The sequence below is a fragment of the Tursiops truncatus genome, chromosome 14, assembly GCF_011762595.2.
Source record: "Tursiops truncatus isolate mTurTru1 chromosome 14, mTurTru1.mat.Y, whole genome shotgun sequence".
Classification (NCBI taxonomy): Eukaryota; Metazoa; Chordata; class Mammalia; order Artiodactyla; family Delphinidae; genus Tursiops; species Tursiops truncatus.
In genome coordinates, this window is record NC_047047.1 from 9,504,876 (window position 1) to 9,530,524 (window position 25,649).

The following is a 25,649-nucleotide window of genomic DNA, read 5'->3' on the forward strand; positions in this document are numbered from 1 at the left end:
AGATACGGCGGTTCACTACACCTCACACAACAGTCTCAGCTGGGGTCCGGGCCCTGCTCAAGGCCAGGCCTCCTGCTGCACAGCCCAGGCCTCCGCCCAGCTAAGGTGGGCTGGGGCCTCCCACTGGAGCTGTCCTGAACGTCACTCTGGGTTTGGCAGAGGTTGGAAACTATACCTCTCCCTCCTGCGGGCGCCTCCATGTGTCCTCAGAGCCTGGCCACCACTGGGCACCTCTGCAGCTTCCCCCTGACCAGGGTACTTCACGTAGGTCTCAGGGGTGCCAAGGAGCCCCAGCCCGCCAGGCAGCTCCATCTCCGCACAGCTGAGGCTTGTCCACCCCCCCAGGCAGCCTCCAGCTGACCCTCCCTCCCACGAGGCTCTTGTCTGGCCCAGCAGCCTTCTTCCTGGCTCTGCCGGCAAAGCAGCCAGCCTGTCTCTTGTGCTTTAGACCTCGCAGGTGGGGCTGGGACCCGTCCGCTGGATTTCTCAAACTGCAGGGACACCTGGAAGGCTCTGAAGCCTTTCTTTAAAGCCCCTTCCTTCTGGCTTGATGCGAAGGGAGGGTCCCCCACCCCTCCCCTTGGGCTCATCTCACCTCCCCCAAATCTCTCCCCCAGCCCCAAAGCCTGACTCCTGGGTACCGTCAGTATGGTGAGGGCTCGGGCTGCTGAACTTGTGCATTGCTGCTGGGCAGAAGTCAGGGGCCGGGTGGGCTCATCTCTGTGCACACCCTGCCTTCCCCTCCCCCGGTGCTGCAGTGCGGTTTGTAAGATGGGTAACTGCTAACTGCTCCGGGGGTGACACAGCCGTGAAGTGCAAGGAAGGATTAGGGGCCATGGAGAAGAGGCTTCATTCCAGCATTCCTGGGGTGTGGCCCAGGCTGGCCACCAGACTCCTGGTTCAGTCCCTGCATTCAGGTCTGGAGAGACAGGGCACGAGGAGCTCTGAGCACAGGCCCTGGGTCCAGGAGGGTAGGAGGGACACTGGCCTTGACCACCCGGAGGATTCAGGTATCCCCTGAATTATAAAGTGCTACCATTATCAGTTGATTCTTTGGGGTAAGTTGCGCCCTTTCTCCTCAGCCCGCATCCAGTCCTGTGCCTTAGTTTTCTCAACCATAAATAGGTAAATAACGTGTCTATCTCGTAGCTAATACATGTGTGTGCTCAACACACTTCCCGATTTATACTCAGAGCTCAATAAGTGAAACTCTGTTTGCCCCTCAGGGAGCCTAGGCAGGCCCCTAACCGCATGGCCCTTCCTTTGCACACCTGGAGCCAGACAGAACTACACTGGCCAGCCACCTGGGACCTGACACCCTGGCCCACGTAGCATTTCTCTGGCAGAATCTGCCACTCATTGCTTATGGCCTTTGCTCTGGGATGGCCAGGCTGGCAGAACTCCCAGGGCCTCCAATCTGTCATCCCTCCTGCTACAGGGACAGCAAGGACACTTGGATCACATCTCCTGGGAGACGGAGCCTCCCTCCCACACACCCACAGGGAACGCGGCTGACAGCGTGCCCAGGAGGAAACCTCCAGAGCCACCAGGGTCAGGGCATCTGAATCAAGGCCTGGCGGGGCTTCAACTTACGGGACCTTGAATCAGCCACAGAGCTTCTCAGAGCTTCATCTGCTCAACCGTGAAACAAGGATGACGATCCCCACCTGCTTCAGGGAGTGTCCTAAGAACAGATGAGACTGTGACCTCGAAGGGGCTTTGTTTCACACATAACGTAGGATGGGCATTGTAGGATCCCAGCATTTTAAAACTGGGAAAATATGTAATATATTTCTCTCTGTGGCTATTTCTGTCTGTCACCTGCTGAGTGCCACCCCACCTCCAGGTTACCAGAGCCCACAGTGATGCTCTGAACTGAGCTCCTTTGAAAAGTCCGTGTGCAATGCCCTAGGCCAAGGTTTCTGGATACTAAATTCAATGAGTGGCAGCCTTTCCCAATTCACAGGGGGAACCTCAGTTAATTTTTTAGGACTATTAACTTCTGATCATGCTGGACTAGGTAATTTGGACTAAATTCCCAACTGAGGACAACGAAAAGCTGCTCAAAAAATATATTTTTTAAAGTTTGATTCAGGGGTATCAGGGAGCAAACAAGGCAGTAAAAAAATCACAGGGCCAAGTTCTGGGAAAAGAAGGAAACCCAGAGATGTGTGCTGGCAGCTGGGGTTACGTTCTCCCTAGGGGGTCTGCTGAGCCCAGAAGATACTGCAAAGGTGCGAGCAGAGCTGTTAACAGCCTCTGGGACTAAGGAGGTCAAAACCAGGTGCACCAAGAGCAGGGGGTACCCGGCAAATCTTTCATGCTTTGGGTTGGGACCCCAGAGGGTTTCATCCCCAGAATATGAATGAACTAGAAATAGACAAGTGCTCCAAGGGACTGCAAATCATCTCAGTCCCTGAAAGTAAAGTAAAACAACCTGGTTTGCAGGATCCCAAGGCATCTGCCCGAGGTAAACATAATCCTCACGGAGCAAGATAATTTCATCCTGTGCCTCAAATTATTTCTACAGGTTTTCATATAAAATGTGTGGCACTTGGGCTTCCCTGGTGGCGCAGTGGTTGAGAGTCCGCCTGCCGATGCAGGGGACGCGGGTTCGTGCCCCGGTCTGGGAGGATCCCGCATGCCGCAGAGCGGCTGGGCCCGTGAGCCATGGCCGCTGAGCCTGCGTGTCCAGAGCCTGTGCCCCGCAATGGGAGAGGCCACAGCAGTGAGAGGCCCGCAAACCGCAAAAAAAAAAAAGAAAAAAGAAAAAAAAACAAAGTGTGGCACTCAATTTTTGCCAAGTATGTGAGGAGACAAGACAATACTAACAAAAACCAAGAGAAACAACAGACACTGGAAACAGACTCACAGAGGCTCCATATTAGGGAGTTATTGAACTTTAAAATAACCATACTTGTTTGCTCAGATACATAAAAGGTAAGATAGGCAATTTTGATAGAGAACTAGAAATGATTTTTTAATCATTTTCTAGTTCTATTTTTATCCTATCAATCTCATTCTTAAAATGCAGGGTGCTTCAGTTCCCCACACAGGGCAACATGAAAAGCAAGCCAAGAATCCTCTGGGAAAAGCCCAGAAGAGGCGATCGTGCTACATTCAAGGATGCTGGTCTGAGAGTGTGCGTGCCACAGTGACCATACATTGTGTAGGCACCATCCCAATTTCTAGTAGCAAATTTGTTGCTGGTTTGTAAGATGCAACTAAACATAGACACCCTCTGAAACTCAGCAGACTCTAATCTTGAAGGGCTTTGCTCCTTTGAACAGGGACCCATCTCCCTCTTCGCTTGTATCTGCCCAGACCCAGCTCTGCCCCCGGCCCAGAGCAGTCATGGCAAAAAAAAAAAGCAGCATTTGAGTCTTTGTTTTGTGCCAGGCCCCTGCCAAGGGATTTCCACACACTGTCACATTATTCACAACCCTAGGAGGCGGCTATGACTATTTTCCCCATTTTATAGGTGGAAAAACTGAGGTCTAGGGGACCCATGGATCATGTTCAAGGTGCCCTGGTTACCAAACGTTAGAGCCAGGTGTGAACCCAAGTCTGCCTGCTCTCAGTGTGGGCCCCACTCCCCACCTGCTGATTACTGGGGGGACCCCTGGATGCCTGTGGTCAGAGGAGGCCTTGGATTCTCTCCACAAACACTCACTAAGCGCCAACCCCATCCAGGGCCCTACCTGGGAGAGCGGAAGGATCCAAGGCCAAGACTTAGCCAGGTGAGAACACTTTAATGGATCCGTCCTGTCCACCTCTTCTCTCCCCTCCTCCTCCCCATTTCTGGAACTCAGGGTCCAGCATGCAGGGAGGGCACAGGGATGGACTAGGGGTGATGCCCAGTCAGGGGCATAGGATAGAAGAGGTAAGGGCCACAGTGCCAAATCCTCTTGTGGCCACCAGATCTCTCCTGGAAAGCTGGGTGGTGACTGTCGAAGAGGCTACCTTCTCGGGAGCTGAGGGGGAGCCCCTGCTCCAGCCCACATCCCAGGTCCCTTCTTAGGGAGTCAGTGCTCCCTAAGGCGAGGGACAGCAGTGTGACTTCCAGCCCAAGGTGCAGACGGGGGCTCAGCCTTCACACGGGCCTCCCACACCCCCTGGGGGCCAGACATCCAGGCCGGGGTCTGTGGAGGGTCCCACCCCCTGAGCAGCGGAGGGCTCAGGGGCCACGAGGCAGAGCCTGCAGCCGGCCCAGGCCCAGGCCATGGTGGCCCCTGGCCTGCTTGGTGGCAGGAGGGGTCCCTGTGGCCGACAGGTAGTAAGGGGACAGGTAAAGAGGGGACAAAGGGGGGGAAAGGGCTTCCCTGGGGGGAGGGAGTGAGGGCTGGGGAGGGGACAGAGTGAAGTGGGGCAAGTGGGGGGTCAGAGGAGAGGAGGAAAAGGGGCAAGGAGCTTGGAGACGTGTGGGAGGCATGGGCAGGGGGAGGGGCAGATGGGACAGAGTGGGGCTGGCCAGGGCCTCTGTCCTGCCCAAGGCGCTGAAGAGGAGGTTCCACTAGGTGGAGAACAGGCTCTTCCTGGAGCTAATATATTGCAGCAAGGAGGATGAGGGAGACACACCTGGAGGAACCTGTTTGCTCTGAGATTCAACAGAAGGTAAGTGTGTTTTTGAGCATGAATGAAGGGGTCGTGAGCAGAAAGGGGTGCAAAGGGAGTAGCAAGATGGGCTCAGGTAACTGGAATTGGGGGACAATCCAGGCCTGGATGCCAGCCTGGGCTCTGGTGGCAAAAGCGACAGAAATCCTCTGGTCCAGGCAAAGTCAGCAGGGAAGGCAGGCAGCCCCATGCATCACCTTGCGTCCATATCCCTGTTGTGGATTAAGAACAAACAGGGGAGGGGGAGGGGAGGGGGAAGGGAAGGGAAGGGAGGGGAGGGGAGGGGAGGGGAGGGGAGGGGAGGGAGGGGAGGAGCTGAGCTCAGGCCTATCAGTCCCAGCCAAGTCCCAGAACCTTCCTGCTCTCCTGGGCCCTGGAGACCCCAGAACCCAAACCCTTCCCTTCCCTTCTCAGCCCCACCCTTGGCACCAAGCAGTAAAGCAGGGGGAAACTCACTCACTGCGGTCCTAGAGCTTCAGGGAGGTGACACGGGGGATGTGGAAGGGCTGAGTGTCCTCAGAGCTGCTGGCGCTGCAGCATCACAGGGAGTGAGTGAGTGAGGCCCCCAGGCCCAGGCCCTCAGCCCCGACACAGGAACAAGCCCAGAGCCCGAAATTTCCTGCCTCAGAAGCTCTTCAGGGGTAGCAAGGGTGCCCAAAAGTTAGGTCTGGTGGATGTGTTGCAGCAAGAAGGATTCAGGGTAGACACATGGAAGAACTTTCTGGCCCTGGAGCTCCTCAGACTGTGTGACTTCAGGGTTAGGCGTAAGCCTCCCCTGCCTGGAGGTCTCAAGATGGCGTGCAGCAGGGGCCGGGCCCAGCAGCCGGAAGGGCTCCTGCCTGGGCCCCTGCTGCACCCCACAGGCCTGGCAGCCTCCTCACCTGAGGCGTTTCCCGATGGGATGGAAGTATCTGGAGGTCTTGACAGCGAAGATGACGCTGGGGATCAGGAAGAAGGCGCACCAGCCCAGGCAGAACCAGAAGGCATTCTGGAGCAGAGGAGGTGAGGTCAGCGCACTGCGTCTGGGCACCCCCAGTCCCCCCGCTGACTCAGTGTGGGGCACGGGGACGCATTCTCAGAGCTGAGGGAAAGGGCGGGGGTGTAGGCCCAGGGCAGGGCCCCGCTCACGCTGCCCCTCCCGTGGGGGCCTCCACGTCCACGAGCCCTGATGGGCTGGGGGGCACTCACCCAGGGGTCAGCCACCATGTCACACAGGATCACACGGCCATTGTCCAGGGCTGTGGAGAGGGGCTGGCAGGTGGCGATGCGCTGAGTCACCTGTGGTGTCAACGTGAGGCAGGTACATGCAGACACACCCAGACCCAACCTCAGAGGGAGGTTGACAGGGACACAGACAGGCCCAGGGACACAGTGGGGAGCCACTGCACAGCTGTACACAGACACACGGATGTGGCAACACAGAGAAGGGAGGACACACTGCCATCAGCTCATTGCTCACCTCCTGCCTTTCCCACCCTGTTCACCAGCCTGGGTTAAGCCCCTACTGTGTGCCCAGAGCTGTTCTCTAAGTCACACTCTCACTGGGAGGCAACACGTGTGCACACACACACAATGCACTGCACACACATACATACTTGCACACACACATACTCACACACGCATGTACAGACACACTCAGGGTTAAGCGAGACCCCTGCCAGTCCAGTGTGGGTGGTAGACAGCCCGGTCCACGCTCAGGCCTCAGAGAAGGGCTATGGCAGAGTTTGGGGGATGGGCAGAACCCAGCCAGCCAGATGCCAGGTTTGGGAGTTTGGGTTCAATCCTGAAGGCCTAGGGCACCCCCAGGGGCTCTCAGGGGGCAGAGGAGGTCGAACAGCTGGTACCGCTGGAAGCTTGCCTGAGGCCAGGAGGGTCTGAGCCCACACTCACCTCCTCTCTCACCCAGGCCACGTACTGGGAGAAGTAGCCCATCTCCCGGGTCAGGAAACACTCAGTTTCCTGCAGGGAAGAGAGGAGCCCTGGGCTGGTCGGAGTCCCAGGGCCAGCACCCCTGCCCCCCATGCCTGGCACCATCAGGACAGGCCAAGCTGGCTTTCCTGGGAGCCACGGTGAGGCGGCAGGGCTGGAGAATCCTGGGGTGGGAGCCCTGCGAGCCTTAACCCTTCAACTCACCTCTGACTCTGAAGCCACCCCCCAGCCCTGCCCCATCCTCCCACTCACATTCTTCAGTATACGGGTGGCCCAGGTAGGCAGCTCTCCTTTCAGGTGAGTGACTCTGTCCAGGACATCTGAGGTCTCCAGCTGGGGGAGAGGAGAGGGGCTCGGTCAGGGAACAGCCACTCATTCACTCATCCATTCATTAACTCAACGTACGACACACAACATACTCACCTTGGGGTGGGTGGTGTTAGGCCCTAAGGACAGAGGACACATATGGCGGTCCTCAAGGATCTTCCCACCCCACCCTCAACTTCCAGTGGGCCTGGGTAGAGCAGGTGAGGTCCCAAGCCAGCTGGGCCCGCACGTTCTTGCTCCCTCTGCTGCCCACCTGCTCCCCCCCACCCCATCCATCCCCAGCAGCCACCTGGAGAAGTGGGGCAGAGGATGCCAGGGCATGGACACTGAGGTTGAGCTTAGCCTGTGAAAAAGAGATCAGGGCTGGTCAGGGGAAGGAACTGGTAGGAGGGAGGGTTCCCAGCATCCCTCTCCTCCTCCTTGCCCCCTGCCTGCATCTCCTCTCCAGGTCTCGGACTCCCTGAGCCTCCAGACTTACCACAAGCCTCTGCTGGAGGAGGAGCTTCTCCTGACGGAGGTTTCTGAGCCCCTGGGCCTCCTTCTGCAGCTGCTGCGCCAGCACAGTATTGCCCTGAGGGGAGACATATCAGAATGGCACTCTGCCCGGGCCGAGACAGGCTTTGACGACACATCCTTCACCAAACCGTTCAACCAGACATACTGGAGGGGTGTGGAAAGTGCTGGAATCAGAGGTTGGCCTCAGAGGCAGAAAACTGAGGCCTCCTTAAGTTCCTTGGCCAGATCTGGGTTTGGGGGCCTGAGCCCAAGTTCCAGGTCCGGCCCTAGCTTGCTCTGCGCATCGTGGGGGCTAGGGGAGGGGTGTCTATGAGATGTCTTGAAGAGAACTTTTTAAACTCTCTATATTTATAAATACAAAGTGCTACTTTTCCCAGTCCATTTGAAGCTTCTAGAGGCAACTGTCATGATATCTGATCCGTCGAGCTGTCCTCACAGCATCTGTCCCAGCAGATTCCACAAGCGGTGTGCACCTAGCGATGCTTGCCCAGCTGTGCGATGTCAGATGTAGCATCTGATGCTACAGAACCCTTCACCCCAGCCGGGGGTCCAGAGTCTCAGCCCTCGGTGACAGGGGCCCTCAGTCCCCTCCCCAATCCAGGCACTCCCACCCCGTCCCCCCTCCCAGGCCTCTGGCTCCGGCCTGCCAAGTGGGGTCTCTGCTCCCTTCTCACTTGGGTCTGGGCCAGTCCCTCCAGCTCCTGGGCCAGCTTTTCCACGCTGATGTTCACCACAGGCTTCTGAATCTGGAGACGGACAGGAGAGGCCAAGAGGGGATGAACCCCGGCTCCCCCAGCCCCAGAATTCCCAGTCTTTGCAAAAGCACCCACACCAGCTGAGTCTATTGTGACACATGAGTCACAGTGGGTTTGACCTGAAATTGCGAAACGTATGAGACACTTTCCATTAGGAAAGAAAAAACAATGAGGCGCCCTCTGGTGTAACCCAACGGAGAGGTGACGTCCCACCAGCATTCGCCACAGCAGTGGGTTCAGGACCACGGACAGCAACACACGCTGTTGGGTGGAGGCGCGTTCATTCTCGCCCAGCCCAGGTGCTGGCAGCTGGGACACAGGGTCTGGAGACACCCCCGGCAGAAGAGGCCCCAGGGACATGTGGAGGGGGAGGGGTCCAGGGACGGTGGAGGGCCAAGACAAGGTGAGACAGCTCCCCGACCCCCAGCTCCTCTGCGGGCCCCTCTGCTCTGCCGTGGTCTGGCCTGAGGCGCCCACTGCTGACCTCAACAAGGAAGCCTGGGTAGTGGATGCTCTCGATCCCACTGCTCTGCAGCGCCTCCAGGTCCTGGCGGGCGGCTGGGCTCAGCAGGTCCAGATTCTTCACGTCCACTTTGAGCTTATGCAACTCCTGCTGCAGCTTGGCAGTGTACTGGGAGGGAGGGAGCAGGGTGGAGCCGTGCTCTGTGGGTGAGCCAGGACCCCACAGCTGCTATCCTAAGTGAGGGGTCAGCAGGCCCTCAGGGCCCTCCTTCTGGATATCCAGGGCCCCTACCCTGGACACTCCCAGCCCCAGACAGGCTCCCAGCAGGCCTCTGCTCCCCACCCATCCCCAACTCCACCTTACCCCCACCGAGACCCAGCTCTCCTCCAGCGCCTATCTGGCTACTGGACGGCAGCACAGACCTTCCCAGGCCACACAGAAGAAAAAGAGCTTCCCCGGCCCATCTTTATCACGTCACCTTGTGTTAAGGTCTTCACAGCACCTGTGTGCTATTTACTTATCTGGGTACTAGTTTACTGCCATCAGCTCCACGAGAACCGCACCTCATCTGCCCACTCTACCAAACCCTCAGCGTCTAGAGCAGAGGCTCTTACGTGGTGGGGCTGTACAAATTTGTCGAATGTGTAAAAATGAGTGAATGAATGAATGAGTGAATAGACCCAATCACATTTCTAAGACAGAGCACAGTTTAAAAAGGGACTCGAGCCTGGAGGGGTGGGATAGGGAGGGTGGGAGGGAGGGAGACGCAAGAGGGAAGAGATATGGGAACATATGTATATGTATAACTGATTCACTTTGTTATAAAGCAGAAACTAACACACCATTGTAAAGTAATTATACCCCAATAAAGGTGTTAAAAAAATAAATAATAAATAAATAAAAATAAAAAGGGACTCGAGGGCTTCCCTGGTGGCGCAGTGGTTGAGAGTCCGCCTGCCGATGCAGGGGACACGGGTTTGTGACCCGGTCTGGGAAGATCCCACATGCCGCGGAGCGGCTGGGCCCGTGAGCCATGGCCGCTGAGCCTGCGCGGCCGGAGCCTGTGCTCCGCAACGGGAGAGGCCACGACAGTGAGAGGCCCGCGTACCGCAAAAAAAAAAAAAAAAAAAAAAAGGGACTCGAGGGCTTCCCTGGTGGCGCAGTGGTTGAGAGTCCACCTGCCGATGAAGGGGACACGGGTTCGTGCCTTGGTCCGGGAAGATCCCACGTGCGGCGGAGTGGCTGGGCCCGTGAGCCATGGCCGCTGAGCCTGCGCGTCCGGAGCCTGTGCTCCGCAACGGGAGAGGCCACAGCAGTGAGAGGCCCACGTACCGCAAAAAAAAAGGGACTCGACATTTTCCAACCATTGCTGGGAGAGATTTAAAGGGCATGAAATTCAGCCCCAGTGTTTCACAGGTGAGAGGCTGAAGACAGGGCGGAGCCTCAGAGTACGGAGCCCAGCTCAGCTCACCTCTCGCCATCCCTCACTGCCTTCCCCAGGGGGAGAAAAGACCCATCCTCTCAGAGGCAGGGTCTTGGAGCAGCATTTCAGGCACCAGTAACACACAGGTAAAGGAGATGTCTCAAGGCGGGCAGAGTCCTCGTGGTGCCTGGGAAAGCACACCTTGTCTTAATTATCTCTGCATCATCAGCTCACTATTATCTCCTTCGAGGACAAGTTCTCCTAAGGTCACATTTGGTTTGTTGCCAGATGGCCCCCAAGGACTGCCCAGTCCCTCTGGACCTGAAGCCCTATCTGTCCAGACTCTTCTGTGACCTGGACCCCTCCCTTCCCTGGACCAGGGCTGAGAGCCCTCCCCTTTCAGCCAGCAGAGCACAGGGCCTCCTCTGCTCAGGCCCCCTGCTGCAGGCCTCTGTGGCCAGCCTTGCACCAGGACAGTGCCGGCTCAGTGGACCTCTCTTCTGATTAGAGACGCTGAAAGAGGAGACGGCTGTGGCATTAAGGAAACTGCTCCAGGTTATAGTTTAAGGCGTGGAGTTGGGACTGAAATCTGGACCACTTGGCTATGCTAGCCTGCGGACTAGGTGCAGGTGGTGGGTTCAAGAGGAGTTGGAAGGTTTCTGGAGACAAGGCAGAATCAGGAGTTAGCAGTTTAGGAGGGGTGGGGGAGAAGCAGGTGGGAGAAATGTGGTTTTCCCAGGATATGCTTGGGAAGGGCTCCTGGCGGACCCTGGGAGCCAAGGCAGCTCTCCTCCCACCTCATTTAGGCATGAAGAGAGGAAAGGAGGGGGTGTTTTACAGCTTCTGTGCACCCTTAGGAGAACCACGTTCTCAAAGGACGTCTCCTCTCATGAAGGAGCACTTCCTTTTCTTTGTTCTAGAGCTGTCTCTTGCCAGTGTGAGTAAATCTCTCCAGTTCTACATAGCAAGTTCTGACAAAGTCCAGTGGTTAGGGAACAGGCTGTGGGGAGCCCTCCTCCAGTGGTACCCAACTTCATCACCATCGTTTTCACTGTCACACTCCCTCGCCAACCACCCCGCTCCCACTGCAGCATCCAAACCGATGCCTGTCCTCAGTCAGGACACACACCCTGGTCCTCTCACTCACTGTCACCACCCTGGCCTCAACCTCACCTGTGTCCGGCTCTTCCGGGAGCGCAGTGCTCAGAGCTGGTCAGAGCCTCCAGGCATTCGCGCACTCACCCATACGCTCTGGAAGCTGCCCTGGGCCCTAGCCCTGGGCCAGGTCCTGAGCTTGCACCCGGGTCCTCTGCCCCTGAGGCGCCTCAACTGCTCTTGTGGACTTCTCGGGTTCAAGGAGATGGTCCCTCCAGCAAGGCAAGACCAGAAGAGGGGGGATCTGCAGGAATGTGTGTTCCAGAAGGTTCTCTCACCTCGCTGATATCCAGGTGCTTCTCCAGGTCATAGGAGTCATTGAGCTGCAGGACCGTCCAGAGCGCAGCCCCTTGCCTGCACTGCCTGCGGAGGAATGACAGGCATCAGAGATGAGAGAAGGGCGGGCAGGTGGGGGCTGACGTCATCCTAATGGGATGCCCGCCTCAGCCCCTCCTCACACCCCGGCCCCCAGCCCAGACTCCCTGCTCACTGATAGGCCAGGAGGACGCTGAGGTTCTTCTTCAGGCCAAGAAGTTGGGACAAGTTCATGGATGACGGCAAGCTCCCCGGAGTGTCTGCAAACTGGGGATGGGACACAGAGGAACGGGCCTGGAGCGGGGAGTGGGGGGGCAAGGCCACCCAGCTTCCCAGGGCCTAGTCCCACGTTGCCCTGGCACAGCAGAGACCACAACCCTGGGACTCCAGCCCCCACCTGCCTCTAACTCAGATCACTCCAGGGCCCTAAATCCTGGCAGGGACCCTCCCCGTGACTCTCCAGGAGGGTGGCCGGCCTGTCTTCAGCAGAGGACCCAGGCCAGCATCTCGGCTCACCTGCTCAGTGCAACAGGGAACAAGGATCCCCAATTCCAAGACTCAGTGTTAGGAGGGCAGAGGGCCTCAGGTCTGGAGGCCATCCTTCGAGGTCCCTGCCTGGGGCCTGGGCAGCCTTCCGGGGACTCACTGGCTCTTTTCTCTCACTGGTGGTTTTCCATCTCTTTCCTTGGCCGTCTCCATCATTCCTCCTGTCTCTCTCTCCCTTCCAACCCCTCGGGCTCCTACTTCCTTCTAAACCTCCTGCTCTGCCCACAGCTCTGTCCTCGTCCCTCTGGGCCCCAGAGCGGGGCAGGCCCACCTCATAGAGCTCCCCGCTCTCCCAGCTCCGGCACACCAGGGTCTGCACGTTGCCGCCCAGCAGGAAGGTGGCGAAGACAAGGAGGATGAGGGGCGCGGCGAAGAGGAAGCTGAAGCCCACACCCCTGGGGAAGGCGGAGGGACAGGCTTGAGACAGGAGGGAGGATGCCCTGGACCGTGCGCTCCATCCCCATCTCCATCCCGGGGCCAGCATGGTCAGTGAGTCAGCCCCGGCGCAGGAGAGAGGACTCAGAACTGCTCACCGGCCCCACCTCATCCTCCCCCATCCCCACTCTACCGCTGCTGCCCTGGCTGGCCCTGGCAGCCTAGAGGAGAGCACAGCTGTTCTGCTCAAAGAGCCAGGGCTGCTGGCCTCTGGGCCGAGGACACATGGAGGTGACCAGCTCCAGAGCTCAGCCTCAATGGGGCCACCTGGCATGGCCAGCCATGACCCACCAGCAGAGGCAGCAACCTACAGCATCTGAGTAGGACCTGTGCCACTGACCAAGGCTTCTTTGTGAGACAGGCGTGGCCCCATGCCAGGATTTGAGGCTTGGAGAGTGAAACATGGGCTGGATTTCACTTACCCCTTTGGCCAGGCACCTTTATACAGTGACCCTCCTGCACAACTGAATGTGGCAGCCCTGGCCTTAGAGACTATCTAGTTCAGGGCTGGCAAACAGATTCTACCTCTGGTGCCACCTCCTAATGGCAGTGCTGCCTGGACACTGGGTTAAGCAGGATTCTGAGGCTGTATCTGGGCTCAGAGAGAAAAGGTGCCCATTAATTATTAAAGTTGCCACTGGTGTGGGAAGGGGAAGTGCTTCTTATTTGCATTCCTGCTCTAGGCCAATGCTTTTACACAAACTGAGGCCCAGGTGGGTTATAATTTGCCCAGGGCCACCCAGCAAGTCAGCCCAGAGCCAGACCACAGCTCAGTCTCTTGATCCCCAGGACTCGCTCCTGCAGCTACACCAGAAGCTGTCCATGGGCATGAGAGGAATGTGCCAGCCCGGGGGCAGGGGGAGAGACCCTCCCCCTCTCCCCAGCCCTTCTTACACCATGAGGAAGCGGGCTCCAGCCTTGCCCTTGGCTTCCGAGTGGCTGGGGTCTTCCCTGTTACAGAGCCCCCAGATGCCCAGGTTGAGGCCCAGCAGGTTACAGACCACCACAAGCAGGACCACAGAGCACAGCAGGCAGCCCACCATCCACCTGCCACAGAGAAGGTGGGACGTCACGGAAAGGGCAGTAGTGGGCACAGGAGGGGCTGGTGGAGGACCTAGTGGCTGGGTGGGGCCACTACCCTGAGGCTGAGGCTTTAGAAGTGTGACTTCCTACAGGGTCCCCAGGCTCAGATCCCCAGGGCACACAGCCAAGGTGGGGACACGGAGGCCCAACGAGAGAGGGGTCTTGGCTTAAATGGAGGCGGAGACTTAGTATAAGGAGGGTTGATGAGGGCTGGAAATTGGTTCCAGGGTGGCTGAGAAGCTGAGCTGCCCATTCCACCCACGCCCACGGGTTCCCAGGCACCTGTATTTCTCATATCTCTGCACCTCCTTCAGGTAGGGGCGGCTGCACTGTTCCACCTCCTCCAGTGCTTGGCTCCAGCGAGAAGCCGCCTCCCAGCCTGGGAATGCTTCGACCAGTGTCCTTAGCTCTCTAGGCTGCTGGGCCACCACCTTCTTCAGCTCTGCCCAAAGCAGCAGGGGCTTATGGGATGGGGAAGACCCCCAGGGGCCCAGGGAGGAGACGGATGGACAGGAAGAACATCTGGGATGCACAGAGATGGTTCACTCTCTGTCCAGGTCCAGCCAAGAGGACAGCCTGCACCTTCCCCACCCCACTACCCCACTCCTCTCTCAACAAGCCTCGTCAGTAGGGCTGGGTTGGGGGGCATCCTAGGCAGCCAGCCTGGCCCCTGGGCGGGGCCTCACCTCTGATCACGTCGGCCGTCTGCAAGGTAGCCAGAGCCGGGAGGGCGTTGAAGGTACTGTTCTCCTGCCGGAAGCAAATGCAGCTGTGCCTCCTGCTGTCCGCCCGGGTGTCCTAGCTTGGGGGACCCCTGCATGCCAGGTCCAGTGGGAGAGCATCCCCCCTCGGTGCTCCCAGACCAGGAAATCAGGAAACAGGCTTCCCTTTGCTCTCTTAGTCAGTGCCTTCTTCTCCCCTCCCTCAGCCTGGCCTGACTCAATTCCCCCAAACATTGCTCCTTTCTGTCCCCGCCCCTCTTGCTTAGACTGTTGCAGTAGACTCCTAGCCATCCTCTCATCTCTCCCAGCCACTCTGCACAGGACCACCAGGGCTATTTCCCTGAAGTCCAGCTCCAGTCTATTCTTCCAGCCTCAGGCCCTATTTCCCTCCTCCTGGAACACTCTGCTCTAGTTACCCAGCACGACTGACTCACCGTTTCCCCAACCCCGGCATTTTCCAGGCCCTGGGTCACAGGGGCTGACTCATGCTGCACCTTTTCCCACAGCCCGTCTCCACCCAGGAGAGCCCGCCTGTCGTCTGGGGCTCAGCTTGTGTGCTCGCTCCTTGGCCATCCCCAGACCCCAGCTCCTGAGGGTCCTAGCTCTTCCTTCTGAGCTCCAGGCTTGCCTCCCCCACCAGACCCCGTGCACACAAGGACCAGCATCGCGAGCCTCCAGCCCAGGGCGCCACGGGGTAGGCGAGGCCCTGATGTGACCCAAGTCTTAGGTTCAACTGGGTTCCCACCCCAAAAGAGAAAAACTGAGGCCCCTCACATTTGAGTTCCCAGCCAGGTTGCGAAGAAGTCGGGTAGACTGGGGCGGGCACTCACCTCCTGGACCATCGGGTAGACTGGGGCGGGCACTCACCTCCTGGACCATGCTGGAGAAGCTGGCCTCTGGGACACCTTTCAGCCGATGCAGGGCTTCGTCCACAGAGGGCACCTGAAATGGTTTGAGGAGCTTCTTATGACAAAGGAGAGAGGCCTGGGAGGCCTCTCTGGGAGGGGTCCTTGGGGAAGGATGGGGGCAGAGGCCTCTGAATACTGTGTCCTCGTGTGCAAGATGGGGACCACCACAGCCTCGAAGGCCCTGGGTGGCAGTAAGAACTCAAGAAGCAAAGTCACACGAGGCTCACGACACAGCGCGTGGCCCAGGGAAGCTCTCACTCCACTGCCAGGATGACCATCGTTAACTCTGGGTGCGTGGAGAGGACAGGGGCAGCCCAGGGAGAGGGATCAGGAGTCCGCTTCAGGAAACAGCCGGAACAGAGGCTGCCCAGGGATTCCTGGGGCAGCGGGCAGAGCAACCCCTTTCACCCCAAGGGGCCTCAGGCCTGGGCCTGCACCTGGCTGAAGTCAGCTCCCAGCTCCAAGGCGTGGGCTCTGTCCAGGGCCTCTGCACAGCCCCGGCAGCTGGGCTCCTGCAGCAGGGCCAGGAGGCGCTCCCGGTGCCCCTGGACAGCCGGCGCCAGGGCCCGCTGTCCCTCCTGGAGTTCCACGGAGGTGGCGTTCAGGGCTCGGAGGTGGTCCACGGAGACCTGCAGGGCTGCGAGACCCACATTTGGACTGAGTGGTCTCCACTGCTACAGCATCCTTGGAGACCTTGCAGGAGGCAGAACATCTTTCCCTCCCAAACCCAGGGGACCGGTGGTCCTTAATCTCTGTAGTTATAATGGAAACTGCCCTGGGGCACGTTAAGCCAGGAGTGGGCAAAGGTGCCACAAGGGATCCTAGGATAAAGCCGTGAGAAAGTCAGGGGCGGACCGCCGACAGTGTAAGAAATGCAGGGCTGGGCGAGGGCGGGGCCTGCCCCCCAGCGACACTCACCCTGGCCCAGGCTGAGCACAGAGGCCAGGACCTCATACACGGTGCTCCGGAGCTGCATGTGGATCGTGTTCCCAATGCTCCTGTGGACACCTGGAGAGCGCAGGGCAGTCTGCAGGGCTGGCCCCCAGGAGACTAGGGGCCTCCCCAGCCAACCATCCTCCTCCCCTGGGTTCTGGAGGGTGGTCTTGCGGCAGAGCAGCCGCCGTGCTCCCCAGCTGGACCCTATCCCCGCCTCTGCGAGGGTGTTCCCAGGTGGAGCCCGGGATGAGGGGATGAGAGGCCTCCCCAAGGCAGGACTGAGCTGGAATCCTCACCATTCAGTTCCTCCAAGACTTGCTCCTGAGGAAGGGAAAACTGCTGTGCCACGGCCTGCAGCTCCTAGGCAAACACAGGGCCGCGAGGCTGCTCCTTCCTGTCCCCGGACACCCCGGCTCCTGGCCCTTCCCCAGCCCTTATTCCCCCACTACCCGCCACAACTGGGCGTCTGTCCTGAGAATACCATGGGTGCCGTCATGGATTACAGGGACTCTCCAGCAGGGGGCAGTCAGGCGCGTGCTGGAAGGGGCACCCTCTCTAATGCGCAGGCTACGCACGAATTTGCAGGACCTACCCTGCTCTGTCCCGCCCACGGCTGGCGCTCATGGGGGCACGTGTGGGGTTACTTGGCGCTCACCTGGGGGACATCGGAGACCAGGCCCCGGAGGCTGAGCAGAGTCTCCGGCAGGGCCTTGGCACTGGGGCCCATCTGCTCATGCGTGCGCTGGTTGGTGACAAAGGCAGTGACCATGCCGATCCTGCAGGGATGGGGGAAGAGCAAGGGGCTGGCTGGATGCCTGTGGACACCTTGGGCCTCGGCCCACGCCTCCCGCCTGACCTGGGCGCCCCTCACAGCAGTACGAGGGTGGTCAGCAGCAGGAAGGCCATGAGGGTGCCTCGCTCGCAGGCCATCGTCTTGTGCTCCATCTTCACTCGGCCACCACAGGGCCGGCGGCAGCGGCAGCAACAAAAGCAGAGCCCAGCGGCGGGTACCACCAGGAGGTAGAGGCCGGTGATCACGGCACACACCACGTAGCCTGCCTCATACTGCACCACCTAGGCAGGGCAGCAAGGCATGAGGGGCTGTCCTGACCCTGCCATCCCAGCCCTCTCCCGCCTGACTCCGGAGGGAAGCCTGACTCCGGAGGGAAACCCGAGGGGAGGGAGGCACACTTGGGGGCGGGGCGGCGGGGGCACTATGCACACACCTCGCATCTCCTTTAACTCTTGTGAGGGGCACCGTGTTACCATCCTACAAACAAAGGACACTGAAGTCCAGAGAGGCTAGGGCTCCCTGCAAACCCCACAGCCGCTGAAGGGCAGAGCCGTGGTTAGAAATCAGGTCCGCGGACTGCAGTGCTCACGGAAAAGGGGAAGGGATGCCAGAAACCCCACCCTGGGGCACACCCAGCAAGTGGGCTGAGCCGACGAGGCCCCTCTCCTTCTCCGGTCCCTCGTGCTCACCGCTGAACGCCCTCCCCTGGCAGCGCCCCCCGGCCGCTCACCTCATCCGCCTTCACGGAGGATGGCTCATTCAGCAAGGCCTTTATCAGCTCTAGGAAAAGAGTCAAGCTGGGTCTGGGGGCAGCGACTGCCCTGCCCCTGCGTCCACCCCCGCTGCCAGGCAAAGGTGGGCTCTCCGAAGGGGGTCCTCCCACCACCTCGGCACCCTCGGAGAAGGCAGTGTCACCACAGCCCGGAGCCCTCGTGCCTCAGCCGGGCTACAGGAGGCTGTGTCTGCAGGGAGGCCTGGCTCCCCCCTCCTCCTGCGCCTCCCAGGTAGGCCCTGCAGCGGGGAAGCCGGCAGCCCGGTTAAAAGCAGAGAAGGGGCCTGGCCTAGCAGCAGCCCTTCCCCTAAGAGGCAGGCGACGGGCTGGGAGCTGTCCTGCTGCCCGTCCTGGTCCTCACAGCCAGCACGGAGCCACCAGACCCAGAGAAAAAGCTCAACCCGCTGCTGGAGAACTTTGCCTGTACCTTCCTCTACCTTAGGACAGAGAAACCGCGGCTCAGAGAGGGAAAGGGGCTTGTCCAAGGTCACACAGGAAGGTGATGCCCTGGGTGCCCGGGCCTTCTGGGGAGGAAGATGGGGCTGGGGAGTGCTGGGGACCCTGCCCTCCAAGTGCCTGCCGACGGTGGGTGCGCCCCTTGGTGGAGAGGAGATTAGGGTGCAGAGTGGGGACCCAACACCCGCCGAGGCCCGCCCGGGGGAGGGACGCACTCACCGGCGGGGAAGGGGTTGAGCTGCACCATGGAGAGGAATCGGCGCACGGCGCCGTAGAGGGGGTCCAGGGGCCCCGGCGCGCGGACGCGAGGGGCCAGCCAGCGGGTCTTGGCCGCCGGGGCGAACGCCAGGCGCTCCGCCGGGCCGAGGGCCCCGCAGTCCGCCGCGCCCACCCGCCGCAGGGCCAGGGCCAGCCCCAGGCCCAGGCCGAGCAGGGCCGCCAGGAGGCCGGGCGCACGCACCATGGGGTCGGCCGGTGGGCTGCGGGCCGGGCGGACGGGGCTCAGGCGGCCGAGAGTGCGGGCCGCGCACGGGGCTGGCCGTGCATCCTTCACCAGCCTCCGTCCCGCTGCTCTCGAAACCGGCCCGACAGGTTTGGGCTACCTGGGCACCCGCCGGAGCGCGGCCGGGGCAGGGGCGGAGGCCTGGGCTGGGGGTGGGGTTTGTGGGGTGGGGGGCAGGGCCTGGTCCGGACCCGCTCCCAGCGGCCTGGGGTGGGAGCCTGGGCGCCCTCTCCCCTCCCCAGATGCTTCTGGGAGGGCTGCCTCCGGAGCTGGGTGGGGAAGGCACCTCAGTACCTCTGGGTTATCTAGGATGGCCCAATTTCAACTATTACATCCTGCGCCCAGACGCAGCCGCCAAATCTGGGGCCTGGGAAAACAACCACCCTGTGAAAGTCTGGCCCAAAGTGCGGCCAGACTCCTCTGGGGCCTGCTCTGTTTCCTAGGGTCATGCCTGTGCCCATGCCAGGTCATTCTGGAGCACAGAGGCCACAGGGCTTTGTCCAGAGCGGCTCTCTGAAGGGCCACTGAGACGGGCACAATCCTTTGGGAGAGTGAATCCCAGCAAAGCTGTGCCCAGCAATGTCCCATCCAGTCATCAGCTGAAAGAACTATCAGGAATATACCCAGAGATGAAGTGAGAGAGTGGCCTGGACATATGTACACTACCAAATATGAAATCAAATATGAAATCGATAGCTAGTGGGAAGCAGCCGCATAGCACAGGGAGATCAGCTCAGTGCTTTGTGACCACCTAGAGGGGTGGGATAGGGAGGGTGGGAGGGAGACGCAAGAGGGAGGAGATATGGGGTTATATGTACATGTATAGCTGATGCACTTTGTTATAAAGCAGAAACTAACACACCATTGTAAAGCAATTCTACTCCAATAAAGATGTTAAAAAAAAAAACAAAAAAGAATATGCCCAGAGATGTGTCTGCACAGGCCTCTGTTTTGTCAGTGGCTGTAAGCCCAGTACCCAGAGGGTGCCTGTAGCTGAGCAGTCGGGGAAAATATTGCTAAATGGATGGAAGATGATCCTGGCAACGTTATTCATGATACAGGAAGCAGCCCCGATGGCACTACCGCGAAAAAATTGGTGAAATGACCACCTCACACACTGGGCTGTCATTAAAGAAAATGATGTGGAAATGGCTCTTTTGCCCTGAACGATGCTCGCAGCGCACTAACAAGTGTGAACAGCTGATGACAAATGGCTGAATACACGGAGTGAAGGCATAAAACAATGATCATCTCCGGGTGGAATCACGGGCAATTTTTAATTCTCTTCTGCTCGTCTGTGCTTCCTAATGTGTGTGCAACAAGCATGCGTTACTTGCGTTCAAAGAAGTATTAGGAGTTTGTGAGTTTCCACAGCAGCCCCCATGGGAGCCCTGGAGGGAGAGGCTGGGCCTGTCCCTGCGTCCCCCCGGCTCAGCCCTGGTCTGCGGGGTGTGTGAGGGGCACAGGGGTCTTTGGCTGCTCACGGGAGTCTGCAGTAGGGAAGTGATTTAAGTGTAAGTCACGGCTGGGCCTGCGGCAGAGTGCCCATGCTTCCCACTGCTGCCCCCACAGTTTGCTCAGAGCCGGGGGATAAGAGTACACAGTTGTGGAAGGAAGAGTCCAGTTAATAACGGGGTGCAGACAGGAATCGGAACCTCATCAAAGGGTGACTCAGAGATGAGGGTCACGGCTGCAGTGGGGAATGGGCTGGGGCTGCCCTAGTTCCTCAGGTCCAGGGCAGGGGGTGCAGTCCAGGGCCAGCACTGACCCCTGGAGCCCAACCTCAGTCGCGGGGGAAGGCCCCTGACCCCTCCCCCCTCTGACTGTGCTGAAAAGCTAAACGCAGGCCGAACCCACCCCTCACCCTTCCCATGTGACTCACCTGAGCTCAGCAGCTGTGCTGGGGGGTGTCTTGGCCTCCCGGAAGCTGCCGTCAGGAAGGCCTGGTCTCCCCACAGCCTGCCTGCCCCTCTTCGCTCTCCTCCTCCAGTGTGAGCTGTCAGAAGGAATGACTCCCCCGGCCATCACTTTCTATCAATAACGAGTCCCGCCACCAGCAGCATGGAAATAGCCCTTTCCCAGGTTGATATAATCCACCTTTGTGATTTAGTAAATGCCCTTTAGGCTTTTTTGTATTTTCTGACTTGGGTGCACCCCAGAGAGTGTAGGAGAGTTGAGGTCCCAGCCTCCTGGGGAGGATTAGGAACCCTTGGAGCTTTGGGAAATACGCAGCCCAGGCCCCCAGGTCCTGTCTCCCCGCCAGACTCTTCTCAGCTGCTGTAATTAAGGCAATCAGTCGCTACTGCTCTTGTTTTCCTGTGTCTCTAATAAAAGCGCTGCACGTTGAAGATAAGCGTTCACCCAAGAAAAAAACAAAACGTACCAAGCCTCTTTTCTAGCATAGGGCCAGGAGGGTTGATAAAGATACTGAATCTGCCTATTTGATAGGTGGACAAAGTGAGGCATCGAAGAAGGGATTTTCCCGAGTCAGTGGCCAAGTCAAGAGCCTCCTTCCTGAGCCAGATCCTGATGGAACAATCTATCATCAAGCTGGCTGGTCAGCCTGAGTCTCCTCCCCTCCCCCAGCCCTAACTGGGAGAGCAGGTGGGGCTCAGGGGTCAGCCCTGGGTGCTGGGCAGAGGAGGAGATGAAATTGCTGCTAGAATTGAATTCCTTGGAGGAACAGACCGAGCAGACTGTGTGGGGCCGGGCCCCTCGGCAGCGGGGATACCCCTGCAGCAGCCTCTAAGGGCATGGGGCTGGCAGGCAGCAGGGCTGGAGGGCTTCCAGATGTCGGGAAGGGGGTCCAAAGGAGGTTCTGTCCTGCGCACTCCTTTTAGTCATGCCTTTCTGGGCACACCTGCACCTCCCTTCGTCCCGCTGCTCCTGGGCCCCGCTACCATCCATGGAAATTCTTTCTTTTTTTTTTTTTTTTTTGCGGTACGTGGGCGTCTCACCGTTGTGGCCTCTCCCATTGCGGAGCACAGGCTCCGGACGCGCAGGCTCAGCGGCCATGGCTCACGGGCCCAGCTGCTCCGTGGCATGTGGGATCTTCCCGGACCAGGGCACGAACCCGCATCCCCTGCATTGGCAGGCGGACTCTCAACCACTGCGCCACCAGGGAAGCCCCATGGAAATTCTCTGGTTGATCTAGGATAAGCTGGCCCTTGTTACCTTGGGAACACTTCCCAGGGCCACTTTCCCACACTTGACTTCAAACATCATCAGAAGTTTGATGGTCTCCAAACCCCACAGCCCTGAGGTCAGGGAGGGGAGAGTGGAGGTGGAGACCTGGGGAAACCCAGACCCACGAGAGCATCCCTGGCTTCTCGTCCCTCATACCTGCATCCAGCCACGCAGCAGTGTCCTTCCAGTGCCCCCTCCTGGGCATTTCTTCAGAATGGACCATCGAAAGTGGGTATCAGGCTACGTGACTCCTCGGCGTCAAACCCTCCAATGGCTCTTGCACCAGCCTCGGGATAGAAGTGAATTCCTTAACCTGGCTCACCAGGCCCTTGGCCACTGGTCCCACCTCAGTCCCCCCGGCAATTTCCCGAGTGCTCTGCCCTCCCTGTGACATTCCCCTCTGTCCTGTTCCTGCCACAGGATCCCCTCTTCTTCACTCTTGTTCCCATCTTGCACCCCACTTCTGCTAATCCCCTAAGACTTGGCTTGGTGGTCATTTCTAGGAGGCTCCCCGGACCGTTCCCCCAGGCTGAGTTGGGGGCCCCTTCAGGCTGCTTCCCTATCACTTGTTCACCAGTCTGTCTCCCCCACATAAACAAGCTGTATTTATTCATTAGGGTTTTTTCTTAATTTTTTTTTTTGACTGTGCAATGCGGCATGTGGGATCTTAGTTCCCCTACCAGGGATGGAACCTGGGCCCCTGCACTGAAAGTGCAGAGTCTTAATCACTGGACCACCAGGGAAGTACCAACAGGTTGTATTTTATTCACCTTCACCATCTCCTCAGCCCCATGTACAGTCCCCGGCACACCGACTATTCTCCATAAATGTTTCCCTAGGCTTGAGGAAAGCAGATTTCAAAACCTTTGAAGATAAGATTTTCTTGCAGCCAGAGAGTCTGAAACTGAATGTGATTCAAGGTCACCATGTCCTCAAGACTTGATCTCTGTGTCAGTTGGGAGGACAGCATCTTCTGGCCTGAGCCAGACTTCCTGGGCTGCCCTCTCTCTCCAAGGTCAGGGCCCAGGCCTCATCTGACACTGACATCAGCTCCCTCCTCACCCTGTGGCACTTGTGGCCATGGCCTCTTGGGGAGAAGACAGACAGAGGCCTGGTTTGCAGAACCTCGGGGCCATTTTGGGAGTCGTGAGGTCCAGGAGCACCGCAGGAGCCGGCGGCGCCTCCCCTAGAGCCTGACTTAGAAGGGAAAGAGGCACAGGTTGGAGAAGGGCCGCTGGCCCTATTCTCCAGCGCAGCCTCCTCCCATCACCACAGTAGGTGCCAGGGAAGGTTGTTGATGGTCCCTCTTTGGAGGTGCCCTGCGTCCCTTGCTTCCCCTTGGGTGCTTGTGACAGCACCACTGACCAGACCCTCAGGAGCTCTGTCTGACCCCTGAGTCTCCTCTTGGGCACATTCAGGTGCCCAGGAGGTCCAGACCAAAAGTCTTAAAGAGCAAGGCCCTATATTGTAGCTAGGAAAAAATGGCTCCACCCTCTGTCCCCTTAAGACAGCTCTGCGAGGACACAGGCTATAGAAGCAGAGGCTCCCCGGGAGTGGAGACCTGGAAGAGGGGGGCTAAGCCCAAAAGAGAAGCCCACCCAACCATGACCAGCAGATGGGTTACATCGCGGAGAGTTGAAAAGTGATATCTAAAGTCCACAGGGTAGTTTCAGGTGGCGTGTTGCCTACTCTGAATCAGAACCTGTTTCCTGTTCAACATCGACTACGCGAAACCAGGAGGAATGGTGTGTGGTCCTGATAACAGAGTGAAGGTTCGAAAGAATCTCAATCCACTGGACTGGGGGGTTCAAACCCGCAGCATGAAATGCAGCCAGGAGAACTATTCACAGGCAATTCACAAACAGATTCCTAGATTCATCACTGTTTGTGGAAACGAAAAGACCGTAATGGGCCAGCTGACCACGAGGTAGCACACTATTGAGGCAGCGCCTCAATAATGAGGTCAGACAGCTAAGATGCCTTTGTAATGCTAGCCAGCCTGAGAGGTCAAAGGTCCCCCCTGCGGAGGCCAGGGCCATTGTCCTGTGCGGCTCAGCCCTGCTCTGGAACTTAAACTCCCTCTCGTGACAGCCACGACTAGGTAGGTGAGGCAGGGCCAGAGCACCAAGCCAGGAGCGGCCACCTGTGCCCAGGAGAGGACCACCCCCAGGGGTCAGGAGGAAGGACAGGAGAGCCAGGGAAAAGACCCCATTGGCTTCCCGTCTTCCATGCTGGAAGCAGCCACGAGACCTGCCCTGCCTGTCCCCCCAACCCCGCCCCTACCTGTCTCCTTCCTCCTCTGCCCCACTGCAGACCGGGCCATGAACCTGGTCACAGCCACTGGGGACACGGACGGGCACACGAAGCCCTGCTGGGGCTCCACGCCAGCAGCATTTCCCCTTTTCCGTGCTGCTGGTGTGTCCTCCAGGCTGACGATGGGGCTGAACGCGTCAGCGTCCCCCTAGACCGTGTATGAGGACACAGGAAGCGCCCGGATACCCAAGAGGTCCCAGGCACTCCTGCACCCCTGCAGCAGGCCCCTGAGAAGTATGTCTGCAGTGACCACCCTCTAGGAGGCAGGACGCTCTCTGCAGGAGGGAACTGGGTAGTTGCTTTTCCGGGCTCAGCACCTTCCACACGCCGGGGAGAGAGGAGGACCACCTCCAGATGCAGATGACGTCCAAAATAGTTGGCAAAGGAGCAGTCCCTTCAAAAGGCAGTGGAGGGCTTCCCTGGTGGCACAGTGGTTGAGAGTCCACCTGCCAATGCAGGGGACACGGGTTCGTGCCCCAGTCCGGGAAGATCCCACGTGCCATGGAGCGGCTGGGCCTGTGAGCCATGGCTGCTGAGCCTGCGCGTCCGGAGCCTGTGCTCCGCAACGGGAGAGGCCACAACAGTGAGAGGCCCGCGTACCGCCAAAAAAAAAAAAAAGGGCAGTGGAGCAGTGAAGGGTAGCATCGGCTTCCAAACGGAGAGGAGAGGGCAGCAGTGCCTCAAGCTGGGGTCCCCACTTCCTGGCTGGCTGTCAGCCTCGGGCAGATCCTAGCAGCTGCTCTCTGCTCCCATACGTGGGCCCCTACATCCCTTAGCCGGCGATGGTGCCTCCGATCCTTCCCATACTGACTTCCCCATCAATCATATTTCTCTTGCCTCTTCCAGCTCGTCTCTCTGGCCGACTCTTCTCCCCAGTCTGTGATTAGGGACTCGCACCTGGATGCTCCAGAACTGGCTTTCTATCTTAAAGCCAGAAGATTAGTAACCTTAATTACATCTGCAAAATCCCATCACAGCAGTGCCTAGAATAGTGTTTGGTGAATAACCAAGGGACAGGAATCTTCAGGGGATATCTCTAGACTTCTGCGTATGATAGGTTACTTTATTGCAAAGCTTCTCATTTGTCTCTAATTTGCTAATATGATCTCTGAGTCTCCCAAAAGGAAGTCTTCTATGCCAGCCGTTTCTGTTAAGATTAGATTCAACTGACTACGTCAGAAAATCCAAAATAACAATGGGTAAACCAAAACAGGAATGTAGTCTCACATAAAGTGAGACTGGAGGTTGGTCATCCAGGGCTGGCCCGGCAGTTCCACGAAGCAACAGCACCCAGGCTCCTCCTCTCTTTTGTTTACTCTGGCGGTTTCCAACCTTGTGATTGCCTCCTGGAACAAATGAGGGTTGGAGGTCCAGTCATCACATTGACATTCCGGGCTGGGGAACAGATGGGAGGGGCTGATATCCCTCCTGGCTAAGGCAACTTCCTTTAAAGCAGCCTCTACACCCCCCCACAACCCACCCCCAACCATGTCACTCCCA

General features: G+C 58.6%; 1 protein-coding gene across 4 annotated transcripts; it reads right to left on the reverse strand.

Annotated features, from left to right (window-relative positions):
- Positions 1–2,884: 2,884 nt before the first annotated feature.
- Positions 2,885–18,968, reverse strand: PROM2 (prominin 2). 4 transcript variants are annotated; one of them, XM_033838248.2, is made up of 24 exons: positions 18,368–18,734; positions 17,651–17,700; positions 16,999–17,201; positions 16,783–16,903; positions 16,424–16,448; positions 16,110–16,199; positions 15,629–15,828; positions 15,151–15,225; positions 14,248–14,311; positions 13,844–14,003; positions 13,373–13,525; positions 12,315–12,438; positions 11,673–11,764; positions 11,461–11,545; positions 8,626–8,772; positions 8,061–8,132; positions 7,349–7,441; positions 7,160–7,213; positions 6,796–6,876; positions 6,505–6,573; positions 5,803–5,892; positions 5,496–5,602; positions 5,071–5,145; positions 2,885–4,826 (listed from the first exon to the last, which is right to left on the reverse strand). In XM_033838248.2, exons 1-23 carry the CDS (start codon positions 18,609–18,611, stop codon positions 5,082–5,084), a joined length of 2,463 nt encoding a protein of 820 aa, XP_033694139.1. In that variant the 5' UTR covers positions 18,612–18,734; the 3' UTR covers positions 2,885–4,826; positions 5,071–5,081. The 4 variants fall into 4 exon arrangements, 3 of the variants coding, with proteins under 3 accessions (XP_033694139.1, XP_033694138.1, XP_033694137.1); XM_033838247.2 differs by having other exon boundaries at positions 5,075–5,145; positions 16,424–16,487; XM_033838246.2 differs by having other exon boundaries at positions 16,424–16,487; positions 18,368–18,729.
- Positions 18,969–25,649: the final 6,681 nt, after the last annotated feature.